This window comes from Cervus canadensis, chromosome 8 (genome assembly GCF_019320065.1).
Source record: "Cervus canadensis isolate Bull #8, Minnesota chromosome 8, ASM1932006v1, whole genome shotgun sequence".
In the NCBI taxonomy this organism is placed as follows: Eukaryota; Metazoa; Chordata; class Mammalia; order Artiodactyla; family Cervidae; genus Cervus; species Cervus canadensis.
Genome location: NC_057393.1, coordinates 25,046,497 through 25,069,200, shown reverse-complemented (window position 1 = coordinate 25,069,200; position 22,704 = coordinate 25,046,497). Strand labels below are relative to the sequence as shown.

General features: G+C 40.7%; 1 protein-coding gene across 1 annotated transcript in view; it reads left to right on the top strand.

Annotated features, from left to right (window-relative positions):
- Positions 1–22,704, top strand: part of SORCS3 (sortilin related VPS10 domain containing receptor 3) — a 619,218-nt gene that overhangs the window by 558,587 nt on the left and 37,927 nt on the right. The window contains exons 15-18 of the mRNA XM_043477073.1: positions 4,308–4,425; positions 5,395–5,528; positions 17,310–17,423; positions 20,443–20,614. Of these exons, the coding sequence (XP_043333008.1) occupies positions 4,308–4,425; positions 5,395–5,528; positions 17,310–17,423; positions 20,443–20,614 (538 nt within the window). The remainder of the gene's footprint in view (positions 1–4,307; positions 4,426–5,394; positions 5,529–17,309; positions 17,424–20,442; positions 20,615–22,704) is intronic.

The following is a 22,704-nucleotide window of genomic DNA, read 5'->3' as shown; positions in this document are numbered from 1 at the left end:
TGGAAATATTAGTGAGTGAATTTAGAGTTTGGGGAAAGACCTAGGAAACATGGTACAAGGAAATCTGTTATAGAAACCAAAGAAATGTAGATGAAAGGAAGTGACCTGCCAAGATTGCAGAAGAGAAGAATCTGAATTAGTCCCCAAGTCCCGACTGGGCACCTACTGTGATCAGTTCTGAAATGAGCACACTGGGATCAGAAATGGATATCCCAAAGAGTTGGGAAGACCATGGACCTGTTTAGAGTCTCAGTGTCAGTTCAGCTGTGGAGTTGGATGTTGCCTGCATCCTCCTCAGCATCAGCCCTGGGAAATGATGAAGTCTGAGGGTGAGATTCTCTGGTTACTAACTCTTGAGCTATTCCTTTCCTGTGTGGACGACTTTGTCTATTAGAACAATCTCTTCTATTTTGTAAACTTCTGCACTTTTATTTTCTGTTGTTTTTTAATACTGAAGACACCTCCCTAGAGCACCTCTTTATTGGTCTTCACTCCCCTCACCCTTCCTAAGTCATCTCCAGGTTAACCAGCCATAGTGTTTACACCACTCCTTGGATTGGTAGCTGAAAATTGGCCTCAAATCAGCACCTTTTGTATTATTTCTTTTTTTTTAAAATTATTTTATTTTTTATTTTATTTTATTTATTATTTCTTGTATTTGTGCCTCCTGTAACAAATTACTACAAATTGGGTGACATTTAAGAATAAACCTTAATTTAGATGAAACTGAAAAAAAAAAATAGAATTCACTGTAGGCTTGTTCTATCTTTTGGTGGCTCCAGGTGTTTCTTAGCTTATGTCTGTGTAACTCCAGTCTTCACTTCTGTCTTCATATAGTCTTCACTTCTCTGTATGTCTCTCTTCTTTGTATCTCTTATAAGCATACTTGTCATTGGACTTAGGGCCAGGATGATTTTATCTTGAGATTCTTAAGCCACATCTGCAAAGACTTTTTTGCAGTTAACCTGTCACATTCACAAGTTACAGGGAATAGAATGTGGTCGTATCTCTTTGGGGATTCACTATTTAGTACATCATCTTAATCCCTCTGTTTTTCAGTGGTCCTTAAACCTTGGGAACTGTGAACCCTATTGAAAATCTGATAAAAGATATGTAACTTCTCCATAGATAAATAAACACATCCCAATAAATGCATATTTTTATTTAAAATTTCAAGAGATAAAAACTCCACCACCACCACCACCAAAGCCCCCAAGTATTCTGGAGATACTCAATCTATTGTCTGCATTAAAGCTGACACCCAACACTAATTTTCCTTTGTGATACAGTTAATGTAAAACAGACCAGGACATTGCCTCTTTGTTCTAGACAATATACAGAATTCTTCATTCATTAATGCATTCTAAGATTACCGTAAGTATTTTTGGTCTCTGAAGTGTTTACTTATGTTAATCACATTGTATATGAAAATTCTTAAGCTACCATCCTCATTGTCATCATCATCATTATTTATCCTGAGCTGCAACAAGTCGCATTTCTTTTGTCCAATACTTATGTAGTTGCCAGGGAAGGACCTGACAGTTTTTTCCCTGTTACGTCACATGTTATTAAATTCTGCCTGTCTCTTCAGTCTGTCGAGACCTTTTTGGTTCCTTATTCTGCCATCAAGCATATTGACTGTTTCTTCCAGTTTTGTGTCATCAGAAAATGCAATTTCCAATGATGACCATTATTTCCATGTCGTAAAGTCATTAATAAAAATGATGAACAAGAAAGAGCAGACAGCTGCAGATAGCAGCTGACTACACACCCCCTCCCTCCTGGTTGATTTTAATGCCTTAATTGGGTACTGTTCAGCCACGTAATTTTACTAGCATCTGGCTTATATTTTTCATCTTTTCTTCAAGACTGCAACAGCAGACTCTGTAGATGCCTCATTGATATCCAGGTAAATCATGTGCCTCATATTTCCTTCTTCTGTCTGCCTAGTTATCCTACAATAGAAAGAAATGGAATTAATCTGACATAATGTATTTTGTGATCCATACAATAACTGTAAACTATTCAGAGTAGGTAGAAGTGTTTATTTTTTGTTTAGTAATATCCTGTTGCTCAGGGTACTCCAATCAGGGAAGATTTTCTAGAGGAGGTGGCATTCGAATGTGAGAGGATTTAGATAGGTTGGATAAAGAGGGAAGATGACATTCATCAGTTTCTCCCACTGTTTGTTTATTTTTTGGTGAGCTCTTACCCTTATTCTCCTTTCTTAAAACAACTAGAAACTTTTTATAAAAGATAAGTGTTTTGTTAAAGATTGAAATTTGATTGACTCATGACCTTTCCATGAACTGAATCAGATCTATTAGTAAGTGGTAGAAATACCTTAATATAGACTTGGCATGGATTTATTATATTTGCTACTAAATGTAGCAAGAATGTCACAGAACAGAAGGAATGGCAGAGCAGGTACCCCACATAGTACTTGCCACACAATCTAGGATATTCTAACCCCTCAGCTCCTACTAGTCAGGAGTGAGGTAAGGTTCATGCAAAGACCATACAGTTTTACTAAAGGAGAAAACCAGTCTTTCCCTCGAAGTCTGTTTAATTTTTTTTTTTCAATGATCTAAAAAGCTTTATTTAATGTGTAAATGATTACTGTTGTTGTTCAGTCCCACCCACTGGTGTCTGACTCTTTGTGACCCCGGGGACTACAGCACACCAGGCTTCCTGGTCCTTCACAATCTCCCGGAGTTGGCTTAGGCTTATGTCCATTGAGTTAATGATGCCATCCAATCATCTCCTCTGTCGCCCCCCTTCTCCCTCTGCCCTCAGTCTTTCCTAGCATCAGGATCTTTTCCAGTGAGTAGGCATTTTGCATCAGGTGGTCAAAGTATTGGAATATTACTTTGAATATTTGAATTTAGTAGCTGAATATTCAGGGTTTATTTCCTTTAGCATCTACTGGTTTGATCTCCTTGCTGTCCAAGAGACTCTCTATAAAAAGTCTTCTCCAGACCACAGTTTGAAAGCATCAGTTCTTTGGCACTCAGCCTTCTCTATGGTCCAACTCTCACATCCATACATGACTGTTGGAAAAACCATAGCTTTGAATATATGGACCGTTGTTGTCAAAGTAATATCTCTGTTTTTTAATACACAGTCTAGGTTTGTCATAGCTTTTAAACATTAAAAGTCATTTCCTACAGTGTATTTTAAGTTATATAATCTACAAAACAATTCTTACTGCATTTCACAGGTTTAATCCACTCCACCCCTCCCAAAGCTTCCTCATCTTTCAGATAACAGAAGGAAATGTCTCTTGAGGGGAGTTAGTATTTTAGGTGTCACCATAAGAATATTTGAACTTGGGAAAAGGAGAATTCAGAGCTAGGACTCTGATTAAGTCTTAACTGGGATGGAAGCCATCCAATTCCTTGAAAGACTTCAGTGGGTTTTGGTTCCGGGCATGACTGGTCTCCCCTTTACATCACTGTGATAGATGCCTTGCATTGTAATTATAAGACATGCCACCCGAGTGGAGTATGGGTGATCAGTCTTTTTTTCTATTTTTCTAGAAACAATTGATCATTCATATTTATAGGGCTATCAACTGCTGGACTTTGAAAAGGTCAGTATTGATTATCTAAGTCATGCAGACAGTGTGCTTCTTTTATTTACATAAATATGAGTTCCTTTTATGAGATGACTGATTTTTCAGGGAAGAGGGAGAGAAGGTGATATTCATGTGAGTTAAGTGATGAGAATTTCAACTAAAACATGCTTAGATTCAGTCAGAATTTTGGAGTTGGCAGGATCATACTTTAGATTAGCTAATCCAACCCCCCCAAAAGAAAAACACACACATAAAGTTTACTTTACAGATCAGAAAACTGAAGCCCTGCCTTTCGACATCAGTGGATATAATAGTAGTGCTTACATTAAGAAGAAGGCTGGCTATGTGTCAAATTACAAGTAATAGTTCTACCTGTGTAGAAGACTGTAGACAACTGGAAAAGCTTTTCCTTCTGCATACCTTTTTATACTTCATATTCTTCCTATAAAGCACATATATTAATTTTGCAAATATATATATATTTAAAAGCAATTATATATACATATATATGTGTGTGTGTGTGTGTGTGTATGTGTGTGATTTTTAAATCCACAGTGAATACTGTGTCATTTGGCTGGAGTTGTGTGGGCAGTGGACTTTCCCATCAATGGACTTCCAACACTTGGCTTTGGAAGAATCATTAAAATCCAGGCTCTAATTCAGTCTTTGCATTTTAGTGACTGACTATGGGACTCTGCTTGTCTTTCTCCTTCCTCCCATAAACGCTTAGAGTTTTTGGCCACTTCAGCCTCCGCTCGGAATGGCAGTTGGTGAAGGTGGACTACAAATCAATCTTCAGCCGACACTGCAGCAAGGAGGACTATCAGACGTGGCACCTGCTCAATCAGGTAGAACACCGGGTTGGGAATCCTGGCTCCTAGAAACAGGGGCCACTGCAAGCCCTGTTTGGTCCCGTTGGGTCTTCCTATTTGAGGAGGGAAGTAGTGGGCCATCTGGGGATAATGGTGAATTATGGGGGTGGGATTGGAATTCATACACCAGGTTGAGCAGGGGCACATGATATTTTGAAGCTGCTGGGCACCCTGGACTCCTGATCTACTCATTGAAATCACCAAGCAGCCTGGAACAGAGGCAACAGTGATGACCTGGGGTTTTAGTGCTACCCCTGAAAAATGAAGTCCGGAAAACCAGCACACCCTCCAATGGTTTGATCGTCTTACCTTCTAATGGAAACAGTGTAGCATTTCTCAGACCATCCTGAAGTCAGGGCCCAGGAGCACTGGGAACAGAACCCCAAAGAAAGCTGAGGGTGAGGGACTCTAGCAAGGCAGATATTTAGTGCTATGCAACACAGGCAAAATTCTTTTGTCTTCGAAACCATTGAGTCCTTGTAATTTGTACCAATTTCTTCTCTTTTTGTTCTTGATTAGGAAAAAGGACTCGGGCATGGTTGTTTATCATAGAGAGGGAACATATCAAGTCTACGTCAGTTTCACTCTGAAGATGATGTGAAAAAGATGCCAACAGTGGGTTACTTTCCACTGGAATTTATGGCAATTCAGGCAATTGCCAAGTGGTCTGTGGGGATGACTGAAGTGTTTGCATTCTCTGTAGAGGTGGAGAAGCAGACATCACTGGCCAGGTTGGGTGGAGGGACAGTAATAGGCCAGTCTCCCACAGTGTTCCTCTTGCCTGGTAGTAAAAGATCAGTCTTTTAATCTTGGATACTCCTGAATGGTTCCTGGGAGGGAGATTTCTACATAAAGTGACCAAAAGAGAATGCAAAGGCTAATGGCGGCTTATTTCACTGTCTTTTGTGTGTTCCTGCCTCTCTCACTGTGGACTTTCTTCCTAAGGGGGAGCCTTGCGTCATGGGAGAAAGGAAAATATTCAAGAAACGCAAGCCAGGAGTTCAGTGTGCGCTGGGCCGAGACTCGTCGGGGACAGTGGTCTCAGAACCCTGCGTCTGTGCTGACTGGGACTTTGAATGGTGAGTCTCTTTATGTCTCATCACCAGTTCCAGCTGGACACTGACTGCTTTGGGGGATGAGCGTGAATATGATGTTGAGGAGGTAGGCATGACTCAGCTGGCCCACCAGCCTGGCTGCCTCAGGTCCTGGCCAGATGGTGTGTCTGCAGCCCCAGAAGGAGGAGGGGGAAGCTTTTCACAGGGAAGATCATTGTCCTACCAGAGCAGTGTGTCCGAAGGGACTTTCTTGTCTTCCGTTTGCAGCTGTCCTGGGAAGTCCCGAAGAGGAGGGGCTGGGCGTGGAGAGCTTAGAGAGCTGCTACTGTGGGCAGTCACCTCCACACACATGAGCTTGAACTGCGATCTTTCCAATGAACTCTCTTATCACCATTTCTTTTTTCCTCCCTCTAATGACAGCCAGAGACAATGACTTTGGATCTCACCTCCTAGCTAATGACTCACAAATTTCCAAATAGTTACCTCCAACTCCAGCCTGTCACTCCTCTTAGATGAAGACATTTGTGTTCATCTATTTACTCAGCATCCATCTTCCCTTGAATTGGTAACAGGGATTTCAAACTTTATGTTGCCAAGTAGACTTCTTCCTGAATGCCCACTATGAGAAGCAGTTTTTCAACTTCTCTTGAGCTCCCCCAACCCAGACCAGGTTTTCCAAATTCGGTAAAACACATAGACAGCCATTCAGTCCAAATCCCAAGAGAGCTTAATTTTTCCCTTTACCCTCAGGTGCAGGTCATCCAGAAGTCCTTGCAAGTCTCTATTTCCAAAATACATTCCAACACAAAGCACTGCTACCCATGTCCATGGTGATCTGGATCACCCCAACAATTTACTGATTCACACTCTCTGCCCATTCTGGTCACCTTGAAATCCATCCTTGTTGTTCAGTTACTAAGTCATATCCAATTCTTTGTGAATCCATGGACTACAGCACAGCAGGCTTCCCTGTCTTTCACTATCTCCTGGAGTTTGCTCAAACTCACGTCCACTGAATCGGTGATACCATCCAACCATCTCATCCTCTGTCACCCCCTTCTCCTGCCCTCAATCTTTCCCAGCATCAGAGTCTTTTCCAATTAGTTGGCTCTTTGCATCAGGTGGCCAAAGTATTGGAACTTCAGCTTCAGCATCAGTCCTTCCACTGAATATTCAGGGTTGATTTCCTTTAGTATTGACTAGTTTGATCTCCTTGCTGTCCAATGGACTCTCAAGAGTCTTCTCCAGCACCATCCATCCTTAGAACAAATAAAATTATATTTTAAAAACCCAGGTCAGCTCTTATCATTCCTATGCTTTAAATATCCCAGTGGCTTCCCCTTTCCCTTAAAATATAACATAACCTTCTTTATTTGCTCCACTGTAGACTATTGACTCACTAGCACTGTTCCTTAACTTCTTACTATTCTCTCTTCATTCACCGTTTTGCAGCCATACCACTATCTCCTGCACCTTGATTAACCCAGACTCATTCCAAGCAAAGGAAACACAAGTACAAATATTTCTTCCAAATCTCAGGATGACTGGCACTGTTGGAGCACTCATACCTCAGCAAAAACCGCAGCTCAGAAATGCCTTCTGAGACCATCTAACCTCACCCCTACCCTGGCACTCTCAGGCATATCACCCCGTTCAATTGTCATCTTAGTATTAATCACAAATAAGAGAGACTGTGTTTTTTATTGCTTTATGATTTGCCTGTCTTTCCCCAGTAGAATGTAAGTGCTGTGAGTGCAGGAATGTTTGACTTTCTTTATTTTTGTATGCTCAGTGCCTCCCCAGTGTAAGGACAAAACAGTTGTACGATGTTTCTGAATGTTGTTTCTTTTAGTAGGGGCAAAAACCTTCCCAAATGTGGGAATGAATGATCCTATTAGTAACTGCAGAGTGATTCCATGCTAATCCCAATTGGATGAATTCTTCCTCTGTGTCATATTCAAAAGCTGAAGTTCAGTTTATATATTTTCATTATATTAATTATAGGTTAAAAGACAAAGCTAAAGGCTCAGGTAACAGCCTATAAACATGGAAGGGGCAGGACTATGACAGAGTTGCATTATGGTTTTGTTATTGTTGTTGTTTGGTCACTAAGTCGTGTCTGACTTTCTGTGATCCCATTGACGGTGGCCCACCAGACTCCTTTGCCCAGGGGATCTCCCAGGCAAGAATACTGGAGTGGGTTGCCATTCCCTTCTCCGGGGGATCTTCCCAACCCAGGGATTGGGCCTGTGTCTCCTGCATTGTGGGTGGATTCTAAATGGTATCTAATAACTAAATTAAGTCCAAATAGGCACAGAACAGCTGCCCCTGCCCAACAGCCTCGTTCTCATTTCATCCAGCTTGTTTCTTGATTATGTTTGGGTATCCACCTTCCATTTCCTGCTTTCTACTAGGACTATACTCGTAGTAGCAATTAAAGTAGACGATCTTGACTGCTCCCAACCTGCTCTTCATCCCTGCCTTGAAAAGCTTGACTTCAGGAAGAATCATCCAAAAGGATTGTGCTAAGTTGAATTTAATTTTAATGGCAGGATCCTATCTGTGGTATTTTTGACCCTTTGGAAACAAAGGCTATTTTCATACTTGGGGAGAATAATTTTAATTATTAACCATAATCCAGAAGCATAGTCATAGCAGTGTATACAATGGCCCCCTCAGATTTATGGTACATGACATATTGATGTCAACCTGAGTATTCAGAATGTCAACATCAGGCTTCCTTGTGTCCTTCTGCAGACTGACTCCACAGAGGAACACTGTCTTTCTGTATGTCATGCCATATTTTCTCCTGTGTCTCTCTGAGTTGTTAGACCCTCACCCATTTTTGGGAAACCTCACGGTTGAAGGAAGAATTGTAACATAAATATTTTTCCTTCAGCAATTACTTTAATATTTACTAGTCTGGAAAAAATAAATCCCAGCTCTGATACTCAATTTATGACCTTAGGAAATTTTTTAATCTCTATAACTTCACATCCTGGGCTATAAACTGCAAATGTATAGCATGTATCTCATTGGGTCCTAGGGAGGAATAAATGAATTCATATTCATCGTTAACGTGAATAAGGAATTTATCCTAATGGTGTACATAGCTTTTGCTGCTGTGGTTATTGTTTATCTTATACCCCAGGGTTAAGTGGTCCCCATGGTATTTTTAGCAAGTAAACTAGAACTTATATATCCATATAAGCACTATGTTCAGAGTTGTACCTTTGGGTGTTATCCATTTATTCCAGTGGTGATGGCTTTGCTTAAACTATATCTAAATGCTTCTTTGGAAACTGCTGTCAAAATGCATCTATAAGTGAAGAAGTGGAGGAAGGAAGCCCTTGCTCTATGGTTCTCAGCTTGCCAATGCAAATACCACCTGGACCTAACACACTGTAATGTCAGTGTCATTACTATGATATTTTAATGAGAAGAAAATTAGCATCTGGAATATAAATTACTTGACTGAGATCACATAATCTTGGAGAGAAAGAGATGAGGAGCAAAAGCAAATCTAGCCAAATTCCACATTCTCTTCTCTATGTTATGCCATTTCTCAATAAATCAAACAAGTCTTTGTTATTTTAGATTTACTTTATTTTTCCAAAGAAATAAAAGAGTCCCCAAATTTGGTTATTCTAAAATTAAAACTCATCCTCAAATGATCTAGGTTAACTGCTGGTGATGATGTTTAATATAGAATGTGCCATTAACTCTAAACCAATGCCAAATCAAATAGTTTAGGCCATTGGTACTAGAATTGTAAAGCCCATGGAGTTGCAAAAGAGTCAGACTTGACTTAGCAACTAAACAACAATAATTAGAATTGTAATAAGTATATGGCATTCCGGAAGACTTTATAGAATTCTAAGAGGAGATATATAAGATATGATATGTTTGCCTTTCTATAGCCAATCATGCCTCATTTTTTAAATTTATTTTTTTATTGAAGGATAATTGCTTTACAGAATTTTGTTGTTTTCTGTCAAACCTCAACATGAATCAGCCATAGGTATGCATATATCCCCTCCCTTTTGAACCTCCCTCCCATCTCCCTCCCCATCCCACCCCTCTAGGCTGATACAGAGCTCCTGTTTGAGTTTCCTGAGCCATACACCAAATTCCCGTTGGCTATCTATTTTACACACGGTAATGTAAGTTTCCATATTACTCTTTCCATACGTCTCACCCTCTCCTCCCCTCTCCCCATGTCCGTAAGTCTATTTTCTATGTCTGTTTCTCCATTGCCGCCCTGTAAATAAGTTCTTCAGTACTGTTCTTCTAGATTCTGTATATATATGTGTTAGAATACGATATTTATCTTTATCTTTCTGACTCACTTCACTATGTATAATAGATTCTAGGCTCACCCATCTCATCAGAACTGACTGAAATGTGTTCCTTTTTAAGGCTGAGTAATATTCCATTGTGTATATGTATCACAACTTCTTTTTCCGTTCATCTGTAGATGGACATCTAGGTTGCTTCCATGTTCTAGCTATTGTAAATAATGCTGCAGTAAACAGTGGTATCATGCCTCATATTAAAAAGAAAATAGAAGAACTTGAGTCTGAGGTAGGACAAACACACACACAAGACTTGAGGCTGGCTTAGTTGTCACAATCTGAGAAAAAAAGCCAAAAAGAAAAAAAATCATATGACCTAATAAAGTATTTAGGCAAGGAAAGTTTGACTTCTGAAATTCATGGGATTTTTTTTTTTTGCTGTTATGATGATGTCTTGGACAAGGGGCTGAGTATTTATTTTTTCTTTTTAAGTCAACTTCAGTAAGTGTATTAGTCATAAATATAGTTTTTCCATCAAAAACAGTTTGTCTGTCGTTAATGATTGTGCTGGAAAATCCATGAATGGCAATAGTTTCCTAGTCCTGCTTCTTTCTCATGGCTCCTTCCTACCAGAAGTTGTTAGCTGAGAAATATGAAAAGCCCAACTTGGTTAGTATATGCCGTTCTGCACATTCTGCCTAGTTGTTTCCCTAAATCAGATCAGGTAATGCTCATTGGACTGGTCCAGGCAACTTTTAAATCTCAGAGACAGCAGGGAATGGAGACTTGGGAGGATGGATTAAATGCCTTGATTCTGGTAAAAAAATTTAAGGAGTGCAGCCTGGATTCACAAAGCAAAGGTATTTTCCACTTGTAGCCCTTCTCTACTTGAAGAAGAAAGGCTTTATAGATTCTCAGATGCAGCTATTTGTAGGGAACCATTACCTGGGTTCGATCCCTGGATTAGGAAGATCCCCTGGAGAAGGAAACGACTTCCCATTCCAAAATTCTTGCCTGGGACATTCCATGGACAGGGGGGCCTGGAAGGCTACAGTTCCTGGGATGTCAAAGAATCAGACATGACTGAGCGACTAAGGCTTTCACTTTTCATTGACTTTTGCTACTCTCACTCTTCTATGCAGAGTGGGTATCAGTAATAAGTATGCATTTTACATAAATATGGATATTTCTGCTTAATAGACTCATAAATCCCCCAGTCTCAGGTTTACTGTAGAGAACCACTCTGAAGCATCCTGCATCATGGCACTGGTGAGGGGCCAGGGGCAAATCCTCCCTGAGAAATAAGCAGACTAGTGGGTCGTTAGAAAAGGGAGAGTAAGAGGTCTCCTCTCAAGTCTTATGGAGTCTCCTAGGAAGTAGTTGACCCCCGGGAGGTCCAAGTGCATTTGTTCAGTGAGAAACCAGTGTGGACTAGAAATTATGCCTAGCTATTCTTTTATTACTCACTCATCCAACCACTTACTCAGCAGTAGTTTTGCTGAGCATCTACTATATGCCAAGATTTTTAGATGGATAATCTCACTTAATCTCTCAACCAGAAGGAGAGTCTGTTATTTTAGGCATTTTATAGGTGAAGAGCTGGAGATACAAAAAAATGTTAGCATATTTACTCAAGATTATAATAGTCGGACTCCAGAGTCCTAAGTCTCAGTATGTCTTAGTAGTTATCTTCCATATCCAATATGGCTCCAGATCCACAGAGTGTGTTTATCAAGTGGTAATGTAGACGAGTGAGGGGAAGAGACTTGGATATGCCATTGTACATAAATTCAGGGATGTCTGAAATCCACTCAACCTTATTATTCTGCATATAGAGTCCAATCAATTGTATTTTTTCTATAGACAACGCATTGTAGAAAAATCAAAGATGTATAAACCAGAGTTATTGGAGGCAAAGAAAGCATGACAGCAAATAATAAAGAGTATAATTGTGTGTTGAATTTCATGATCCAGACCTATGCTGTACAGTATAGTATCCACTAGCTACATGTGGTTATTTGCATTAAAATTAAAAACAGCGAAGCATTCATTTCTTCAGTTAGCCACATATTGGGTGCTTAATGGTCACATGTGGCTAGTGATTACCATATTGGATAGAACAGACAAAAAGTTCTTTAGGACAGCATTGGTCCTACCTGAAAGTATTGGGAGTATTCAGAACAAAGAGCCCACTAAGGACTGGAGTAATGAGAGAAGGCTTCCTGCAGGAGGTGGTGATGGAGCTATATAGACTTGCTGCTAAGTAAGTATGAGGAAAATGAGCAGCATATCTAAGAAAGCAGTTATATGAAGGCTGTTGATGCATAGAGGGGTAAGGGCAGATAGGTAGCTTGGTGTTAGATTAGGAGAAATACTTGAGCCATGATTGTTTGGCTTTTCAAACCATTTCTGAAATGGTTTGGATATAATTATCTTTCTATTTCTATGCTGCATTTAGGCTTATGCCTTACAAAATGATGATTTGTTTATTATTAGTCCATTGTTTTTGTTGTGATTGCTTTTCTTTGCTGAGTGTTCATGCTGTGTCTGCTAAAAACCTCTATCTGATCCCAAATCGATCGCACTCTAATGTCTCCTAAAATGAGACAGAGACATCTGTGAACACTCATCCTAGAGCCTTGAATCCCAAATGGGAGACTGGAAGAACTGGGATCAGTGAGTCTTGATGGGACTGTGCATGGTCTGAGAGTAGGATACTGCCTACCCCTGGGCCAGCAGAGACCATGACTTCTTGGCCAGCTCCAAGGGGCTCGGAATGACATCGGGTCTCAAAGCTGGCTTAAAACTCAATAGTCAAAAAACTAAGATCTTGGCATTCAGTCCCATCACTTGATGGCTAACAGATGGGGAAACAATGGTAACAGTGACAGACTTTATTTTCTTGGGCTCCAAAATCACTTCAGATAGTGACTGCAGCCATGAAATTAAAAGACACTTACTCCTTGGAAGAAAAGCTATGACCAAGCTAGACAACATTTTAAAAAGCAGAGACATTACTTTACTGACAAAGGTCCACATAGTCAAAGCTATGGTTTTCCCAGTAGTCATGTATGGATGTGAGAGTTGGACCATAAAGAAAGCTGACTGCTGAAAAATTGATGCTTTTGAACTGTGGTGTTGGAAAAGATTCTTGAGAGTCCCTTGGACAATAAGGAGATCCAACCAGTCCATCCTAAAGGAAATCAGTCCTGAATATTCATTGGAAGGGCTGATGCTGAAGCTGAAACTCCAATACTTTGGCCACCTGATGTGAGGAACTGACTCATTGGAAAAGACCCTGATGCTGGGAAATATTGAAGGCAGGAGGAGAAGGGGATGACAGGGGATGAGATGTTTGGATGGTATCACCAACTCGATGGACATGAGTTTGAGTAAACTCTGGGAGTTGATGATGGACAGGGAAGCCTGGTGTGCTGTGGTTCACAGGGTCACAAAGAGTCAGACGTTACTGAGCGACTGAACTGGACTGATGATTAAATGCGTATTTCATGGGCTTATACTAATGGCAAGCCAGGGATCAGAAATCTCAGTTATCACCTTTGGTTGACATCCCAACAGCTGTGTACAATCTTTAACAAGTCATTTTTTCTTTTTCTTCTCCTTTTCATTCTGTGAACTGAGGGGATTGAACCCAAGTAATACTAATGTCCCTTCCTTTTCTGACATGCAGAAACTTTTTGGTTTCTGAGCCTTTCCTTATCTATCCCCTCTCAGGATTGTCTGAGGCTTCTCTCTGGGTGGGATTTTGAGGACACACACACCCCTGGAAATGGACAATTTTTCCCTAAACTTTTAGAAGTTCTCAACCCATTTACAGTCAAAGAAGACACAGAGGTGACTTACTTCTTAAAGAAAACTACCTGTGTGTTTGCAGAAGCTGTGGCAGCTTCCTTCCCTGAGGCAAATCGAACTTTCTGGTACATTCTCTCCAAATGTCACAATTCAAGAGAAAAACACCTTTCCCCAGGAAGCTGGAGCAGCAGCTGGCCCTGCTTATTTGCTGAAATCATAAAAACTTCAGAGCTGGGAGGGGACTTGGACAGGATGAGAGATTTTATTCAATAGTATACATTTAGCAGAAGGTAATGAAGAAGCCCACAGCTTGGGGGCAGCTAGTGATGTTTCTATTAATGTTATTAAATATTAATGCGGTGCTTTTTCTCTTTGGGGCAAAGCAGCATGGCTGATGTGCCTTCTTTAATTACTGAATCACTAACAGGTAGTAGAGCTGAACATTACTGCTAAAGATGGTTACACTGAGCAAGGGGCATATGACATTTCTCTCCCTCATAAAGCTGCTTCGGAGAGCACCCTTCCTTCGAAAATTACAAATATTTCTGGGATTAACAGGACATTCAATAGATTTACTGCATAAAGCTATCAGGGGATTTACTAGTAGTGCAGGCTCATCACAGCCCAACTCCTTCTACAGGTAAATAATACTTTGAAATCAGATATTCAGTACTGTGCTGGAAAATATTTAACTACTGGCTCTCTGGGCTTCCCTGATAGCTCAGTTGGTAAAGAAGTCGCCTGCAATACAGGAGACCCAGGTTCGATTCCTGGGTCGGGACGATCCTCTGGAGAAGGGATAGCCTACCCACTCCAGTATTCTTGGCTTCCCTTGTGGCTCAGCTGGTGAAGAATCCACCTGCAATGCAGAAGACTTGGGTTTGATCCCCGGGTTGTGGAGATCCCCTGAAGAAGGGAAAGGCTACCCACTCCAGTATTCTGGCCTGGAGAATTCCAGGGACTGTGTAGTCCATGGGGTCACAAAGAGTTGGACACAACTGGGTGACTTTCACTTCCAGTTTTCTCAGGAACAAAGAAGTGAATAAGCCCTTATTAGTAGTGATTGGTGATTGCTGTAAATATCCCCATGATATACGATTTCATGTTGCCAACATGACATCACTGAATGAAGAATTAGGAAACACAACATGTATTTCTACTATACATGGGTACACAGACATAAATGACTTCAAGAGCATCTAATGATTATATCATGTCATTTTACATGTAGTATTTATTGCATAGAGTAATAATAAATGCAGCATAATAATGGGGAATTTCTGTGGTTTTGGGGAATTTCTGTGTTTTAGGTATTATCTTTCGAATATAAGTAAAAATTTTGTATACATTTTAAATCATTATTTAAACTCTGTTTAACAACCTTAACTAACTCACAAAGTTCCTGGAATTTTAAGTAGGCTTTCATGGGCTGTTAGCAGCTGGTACAATACTAAGTCCATATGAACTCTCAGGGGGAAGATCTTCAATCATTAATTGGGAGGCATGGCAAAAGATTACCTTGACAAACATGTCCCATTCTCCTTTTCTTCCAGTTTCATTTAAACTCACCTTATTGAAGCTGGTCTTGAGCGTCACCTTTCTGTGTGGCCATCTGCAATGACTCCAGCTCACACTCACTCCGCAGGCATGTTTTGCGCTCCTGGGATGCTCTGTGGTACACACTGGGAAGTTAACCATGGGCTCACAGTCTCCCTGCAGAAATAGACCAATGCAATGGGATAATTAGTGTGATTATTTAAAAATGCAGTGCTTCTGCTGCTGTTAAGTCGCTTCAGTCATGTCCGACTCTGTACGACCCCATAGATAGCAGCCCATCAGGCTCCCCCATCCCTGGGATTCTCCAGGCAAGAACACTGGAGTGGGTTGCCATTTCCTTCTCCAATGCATGAAAGTGAAAAGTGAAAGTGAAGTTGCTCAGTCGTGTCCGACTCTTAGCGACCCCATGGACTGCAGCCTACCAGGCTCCTCCGTCCATGAGATTTTCCAGGCAAGGATACTGGAGTGGGTTGCCATTGCCTTCTCCAAAAAATGCAATGAGAGTACCATTCACCCACTAAATATTTGTTCAAGACCTGCAGTGTCCTTTTCTAGACCCTAATATTGCTGAACAAAACCAACAGAAGTAACTGCCCTTTTTTAGCCTTGGTGTTTCCCAAAATGGTGGAGCCACAAAGATTTGGTCTTAGAAAGCAAGGATGGCTTCATCAGGCATAGCTATTGAATGATGCTTAGGAAACTGGCTAATACAGAAAAGGGTAGAGTGCTTCAAAAGCTCTGGGGAATACCAAATACAAAGACAAAGAAGGTTGAAAGATTGGTTTGAGTTTGGTCTGGAGGGAGGTTGTGAGAAGTAGGGTGGGATCAAACCCAGCAGATATTTATATAATCTCATCCGTCAATTGGTACTTCTAAACTGTACTGCTTCATACTGTATTACACTGTACTCTGCTTCAGACTGTATTCCTCTGTTCTTTTTTTGGATTGGAGTCATGGTGTCTTCCTCTCTCCAAAAGACTGAAAACCCCTTGAGAATAGGAATGATGGCCCTTCTTTCACAGGACAGGGCACATATGTAATAAATAAATGCAGAATTAAACTTTTCTTCCTCTCTTCCTTTCATTCCTATCCTAGTTGCCCGCATAGACAATTTGCCTCTATTTTCATTGATCTTTAATTAAATCATGTCTCAAAGAATATGGGAGTAGAAAAAGAAAGGGGGAATGAGTCAGGAAAGAGTTATTTTCCTGTTGTTGCGTGTTTCATTAACACTCAGTGAATCGACACTCAGAGGTCCAGATTGGATGCTTGACTTAGAAAGGCATGATTTCTGCCAAGTGAAGCCACCTTCAGTGACCTGGGGCTGGTTGTAAGAGCAATAATGCCTACTTTCTTACTCTTTTTCTACCTTGGCATTTACAATTCTGGGGGTTTTATAAAACCTCAAGAAGTAAGGCAACACCATTTACATTTCCAGTGGGAGCCCTCCTCTCCCACCACACACTGGTCTGTGACTCCCTCATTTTGGAGTGCTGAGGGAAGAAGGGGATCATACCCGACCTTTCTTCATTTTATTATGGCTCAGGTTTTACAAAAACATGAGGAAGAGCTACAGTCTAACTTTTGTGGATTTTTTATTTGTTTGTTTCCTAAAGGAAACAGGAGGCTTGTGTTATAAATAGTTGGGGAAAGTTTGAATGTGAATGCAAATGTGTATATGTGTTTGAGAGAGAATTTCCAGAAAAAAATGAAGATAAAATCAGTGATGTCCATTTTGGAATAATGTGTGGAACCATATCACATAAATAAATCTTTACTTTTAAAATCATCTTCTTGATTGTCATCCGTTTATTTCAGTAAATCCACTGTGACCCAAAATACTCTTTTAAGCTTATGACATCCCTCACACCCACCCAACCTAGCGTACCTTACACATTCATACCTTTTTAAACCTGGACTCTCCATTTGCTAATCCACTATGTCTTCTGTACACTGGACTCCAAATGACTGAGTCTGAAACTCTGTTTTCAAAGCATGAATTTTGCCCCGACTGGGAATATTTAAAGAATGTGTTTGGCTTTGGGGATGGTTAGAGAGATATATTTGTGTTTATATGTGTTTGTGGGTATTTTCACATTTGTGCATCTATAGCAGTATTCAATGTTTATTTTCCGGACAGTGACTATGGCTATGAGAGACATGGAGAGAGCCAGTGTGTCCCTGCTTTCTGGTACAATCCAGCATCTCCATCTAAGGACTGCAGCCTTGGTCAAAGCTACTTTAACAGTACTGGGTAAGTAATTTACCTGAAGGAACCCCGCTCACTGTCTTCCTATTTCACTATTCACTAAGTTGGAATCAGAGGAGCATTGCTACTGAAGCAAGAAAGAACATAGAGAGAATCTGTTTATAGGAGGTGGCTTCTGAAGAAAGTCGAGGGGTTCTTTAGCTGAGACCTTTTTTGAACATAGAAGAGATTTCTCATTACCCAGATTTCAATACCTTTTGCTATTTGCCTCTGAAATATCATAGCTGTTATTTTAGTCAGGTCTTCTCTTCTGGAAAGAAATGCCACCATGTTTTCCAGAACCTTATGGAAATAAATTAACACAAGTGGTGTGCAGATATTATAGTGCTCTTTAGTGATAGATGAGCTGAAGCTCTTGTGGACCAATGATGGAAACAGAATGGAAAGTCAAAGTCCCATCCTGGGAACTCCTGGAATAAGAAGCTCAAGACACACTTTCTGTAATTGTCAAATTATGTATGTTTCTCTTTTTGTTACTTATTACTTCCTCAGATGCCTGAAAAAAGATTTTCCATGATTTGTTGTCTTTCCCCTTTACTTTACCATTTCCATGACCAAGTACAGATTTGGAAAGCAGATTGGTGGCTGAAAACAGTGTTTTTACAATTTTTATGTGCTATGAATCACCTGGGGATCTTGTTAAAAGGCAGCTCCTAATTTAGGTGACCTACAGTGGCATTGAGATTCTTTATTTCAACAAACTCCAACACATTGTTGTCTTTGCTGGTCCCAGCACTCATCTTTGAGTAACAAGGGACTAGAATCCAGTCTCAACTCTTCCACTGGCTGGATCTTCTAACGTCTCACACAAGTTACTTACCATCTCAGTATTTTTGCTTTACCTCTTTGTAAAATAGTGGCCAGAGTACTACCTGCATAACTGATGTCTAGAGAGAAGAAAAACCATGATGGAAGAGATGTATCAGGTGGCTTGAGATACTCTGAGAAGTATACAGTATTTTAGCCAAATATTTGGTTCTTAGGGAGCTATTCTTGGGATCTGAGCTGAGGTTTAAGCACTGTTAATGTAATTTTATTGTAGATGACTGTCTTGGGAGTTAAGTCACTCAAACTACAGATCCTGCAGAGTGAAATTTAAAGACATGAGGTGTTGGAGAATAAAGTGCTCTGAAGTTTGAGGAAGAGAAATGTAACAGGCATATATGACCAGCTAGGCCAGGGCTCAGCCAGAGCACACCTGGGCATAACAAGAAGGTAATTGCATTAGGGCTTCTGGTATGATCATGTGATACATGGACCCAATTTTAAGCAAGTTCCGTGTGCCAAAACTGCTAACAGCCAAACAAATAAATCAAGAAGATAAAAGGGAAAAACTACTCTTTTTTTTTTTTTTAAAGATTCTCTAAAAATGCCTACACATACCTCTAGGTTATTTAAATGTTGGCTTCTATTACAAATCATCCACCAGCTGGCCATAGTTAAAGAGCAAGAGTGGATGATATGAAGTGTACATTAAGATGTGACATCCTCCAAAATGTCTATCACAGGTAAAACTCAGGGTATTCTAAATGAATAAAGGTCAGCAAGAAGCTATAGATTACAAATATTTGATTATATAGACCAGTACTGATTGAAAGAACTCTACTATGAACCACATATATAACTTAAAAATTTCTAATATCCACACTGAAAAATATTTTTAAGTGAAATTAATTTAATAATATATTTTATTTAACTATACATTCTGATCATTTCAACGAGCACAACTAACCACATTTTAAGTGCTGAGTAGCCACGGGTGAAAAGTGATGAGCATATTAGACAGGGCAGCTCTGGACCCACTGTGAACTCAGTTGACGATTAAAATAATATGTGTCTATAAGAGGATATATTATAAGTTCACATTAGCAGTAACTACATATAACATTTGCTTGACATCCTCTTGAGATCTGATGAAGATGTTGGGCTAGTAGTTCAGCAGTATGTGGGGGTCAGGGAGAGACACAATATCAGGTACAGTGGAGGACCAATATCATTCATATAGAAATTTGCTTTGTTCAAGGCCACCAGAAGAAGGCAACATGGTTAGACTGGTTAATTACTGCTGACACGTAGAGTGGAAGAAGATGTAATGTGATGATGACGATGAAGGTGGTAGTGGTGTCTGTGGTGCATTTATTTTACGTGGTTTTACCAGAATATTGATTTTATGCAGCTTTACAGATAGTGATATGCCTGGAAATAAAGTCCGTCATGCAGGTCAGGGCTGTGGGCAAGCTCTCGCCTTGGCTTCACGTGCTTGGGTCAAGAGAGATGACACGTTATCACCATGCCCAAAGATGCTCTTCTCTTAAAAGGTCACTGTTTATGGGGAGATTTTCCCATGCCAGCTTCTTCTCTGAGACAGTTTTACCACAGCAGGATCAAACAGGAGTTTCACACTTGTGCTTCTGGTCTGGTGTTAGTGATGAATGGGAAATGAAATATTAGCAAGGAGAGAAAATCTGCTATAAAAGAGTCCAGTGGCTCCAGAGTAAGAACTGGTAGGCGTTAGGGGATGCGATGGTGTCCTGGGGGTCAAGGGAAGACAGGAAGAGGCTTTCTGAGTAATCAGAGTTAGAAGAAGGCTGATCTTCTAGCTGCTTTCTGGCCTCAGGGAGGTAGGAACAAGTGTCTCCCTCACAGGGAGAAGAACACGCTTTCTTGCTTCCCTAGACCAGTGGATTTGCCACCTCCTGCCTCGTGCGTGAGTCAGATATTGATTTTTCTTGGCTGGTTTAGACACTGATCTGATCCGTGGTTCACCAGGTAGGATTGATAATAGTGTTTAAAGAGCTGCTCTTCCTGAGATGAAGGGATAGCGGCTTCTCAACATTTGTTTAGCTTCCTAAATGGCTGTCTTCTCTGGGACTCAGATGTCAGGTGCAACTGTGTGGAATCTCTGTCTCACTCTTGCTTTCTTGCACACTCTACCATACGTGCTTCACACGAGCACACATACATGTGATAAACCACACCACTGACAATGATCAATACCCTTTAGGTACCGGCGAATAGTGTCCAACAACTGCACAGATGGCCTGAGGGAGAAGTACACCGCCAAGGCCCAGATGTGCCCTGGAAAAGCCCCTCATGGCCTCCACGTGGTGACGACCGATGGGCGCCTGGTGGCGGAGCAGGGACACAATGCAACCTTCATCATCCTCATGGAGGAGGTAGGGGAGCTCTGAGGTCAGAACTCATAGACGGGTCATTTCCCACATCCAGATGGGAAGGGAAGAAAGATCTTGTGTTCCCACTAGTCCTTAAATCAAAGTCAATGGTGAGAGGCAACACTTGTGTGATAAGATGGAAGGGGTAAAAGAGGGCTTGGGATGTTTAGGGACCCAGTTCCCTTCATCCCACAATACAGACCTAGGCCGAAGGGGGACCCCTTGTCTCTGAGCAGGTGCAGATCTGAATATATTCTTTGAGGTACCCCTTTAGGGCCTGCACCGTTGAAAGACTCTTCATTATCATTAGACTGTATACTATAAACATTGCCAGAATGGAATTCACATTTCTCCTGTTTGTTCCAGGATCCTTATTTTTTTCTTTTACCCTTAACCCCACTAATTAGAAAAGCCCACAAGACTTCTAGAGAGTCTTAAAAGTGTGAGTGTGAGGATGGGGGAGGGTGATCCCAATCCTCTAAACTTATTTTTCTAAAGAATGTCATATGAGTTGACTTTCCATCAGCTGCCTGCTCCATTAGTTCACTTTTTAGGTCATTTGCAGTCTGGGGAGCAAAACCAGACTGTATTCATTCATTCCGGATAGAATAGCTCTGCTGTATGCGTCTTTGCTTCCTATATGAGCTGTTTCATCTGTTTCCAAACCAGGGGAGTTTTCAGGCACTCCTTGCTGAGGCACTGGGGCAAGGAAGTTTGCCTGATTTACAAAGCCATCTATATTTAAATGCAAATTACTGTGTGCTCTTGAGATCTTGGAAAGAGACCAAAGCAGGCCAGGAGTGTTTCTCTACCCCCTCACCCCCCAACTGTGAATACTTTAGAGATCTTTAAAGTCTGGCCCACACTGGACAGGACAGTGAGGGCTCCTTATCCTGGGTTGGCAGATTCTTTAGCCTTCATCCACACTGGGTGCTTAAGTTAAAGAACTTTAATATTTAGAGGAGGTCATTATCACATTCCCACTAGGGAGTTTCCAGGATCAGCTCTATTAAAACCTTCTCTTGAATGGATGTGAAGAGCCATGATCTTATCCATTTGAATTGCCTTCAGTTCATTTCCACTTTAATTTATATTCATAAACTCAAGGGTAGTTGACATTGTGTTGGGGGCAAGGTAGCACCTATCAGTATTTTACACACATCTGAGTTGCCACGGGGGAAGAGACAGTGAAAGTGTGATGAATGCACATTCACTGGGCAGGAGAATTGGCTCATCATTCCAAAATGATGCATTTTTCTTTTTTCTTCTCCATCAACAATCTTTGTAAATAACCAGAGAAACTTGATTCTTCTTTTTCATCTAGAACCCTTATCTTATGGTTAGGTTCAGTTGAATTTATCCAAAGTGTCAGCCCAATCAAATGGGATGGAGTACAAGAAAGGACAATGTACAGAAGTACAATGAAGTCCAAGAAAGGGTGGGGTTCAGTATCAGCTCTTAGGTAGCTAAGAATCAACTTGGGATGGTGGTAAGATGCACTCAACTAAACCACTGACATCACCACCTCAGGTGGACCTAGGTGGCTCTTGGCATCCCTTGAGGCAGAAATACCTGTGAGCTGAGATGGTCAAAAAATGCTTCAGGGAAGAGGGGGCTTAGGCAAGTTTAGGGAAGCCCAAGATCAACAGAGCACAGGTATATTTTCAGCTGCTATGCAGTATTTATCTGTAGAATGGAGATAATCATCCTATCTCACAGAGTTATTTTGAAGGTGGTATTATATAATATGTGCTAAGTGATTAGCATAATGCTTAGAACCTAATGATAAATACTAAAAAATAGGAAAATTTTAATAATAGCATGGTGGTTGAGAGTATTGACACCAGACTACTTGGGTTCAAAACTTGGCTCTTCCACTATTGGCTACAGAGACTTTGGTCTAATTCCTTTATTTCTGTCCTTATTTCTAAAATAGGAACAGTAATACTTTCTACATTTTAGAGTTATGAGGGGACTAATTGCTTGGAACTGAAAAGAAGTTTTATCAGTGTTAGCTGTTACTACTACTACTATTATTATCATGAAACAAGAGAGGAACAATTAATGTGTATGAGAGCGCAAGGGACGCCCTT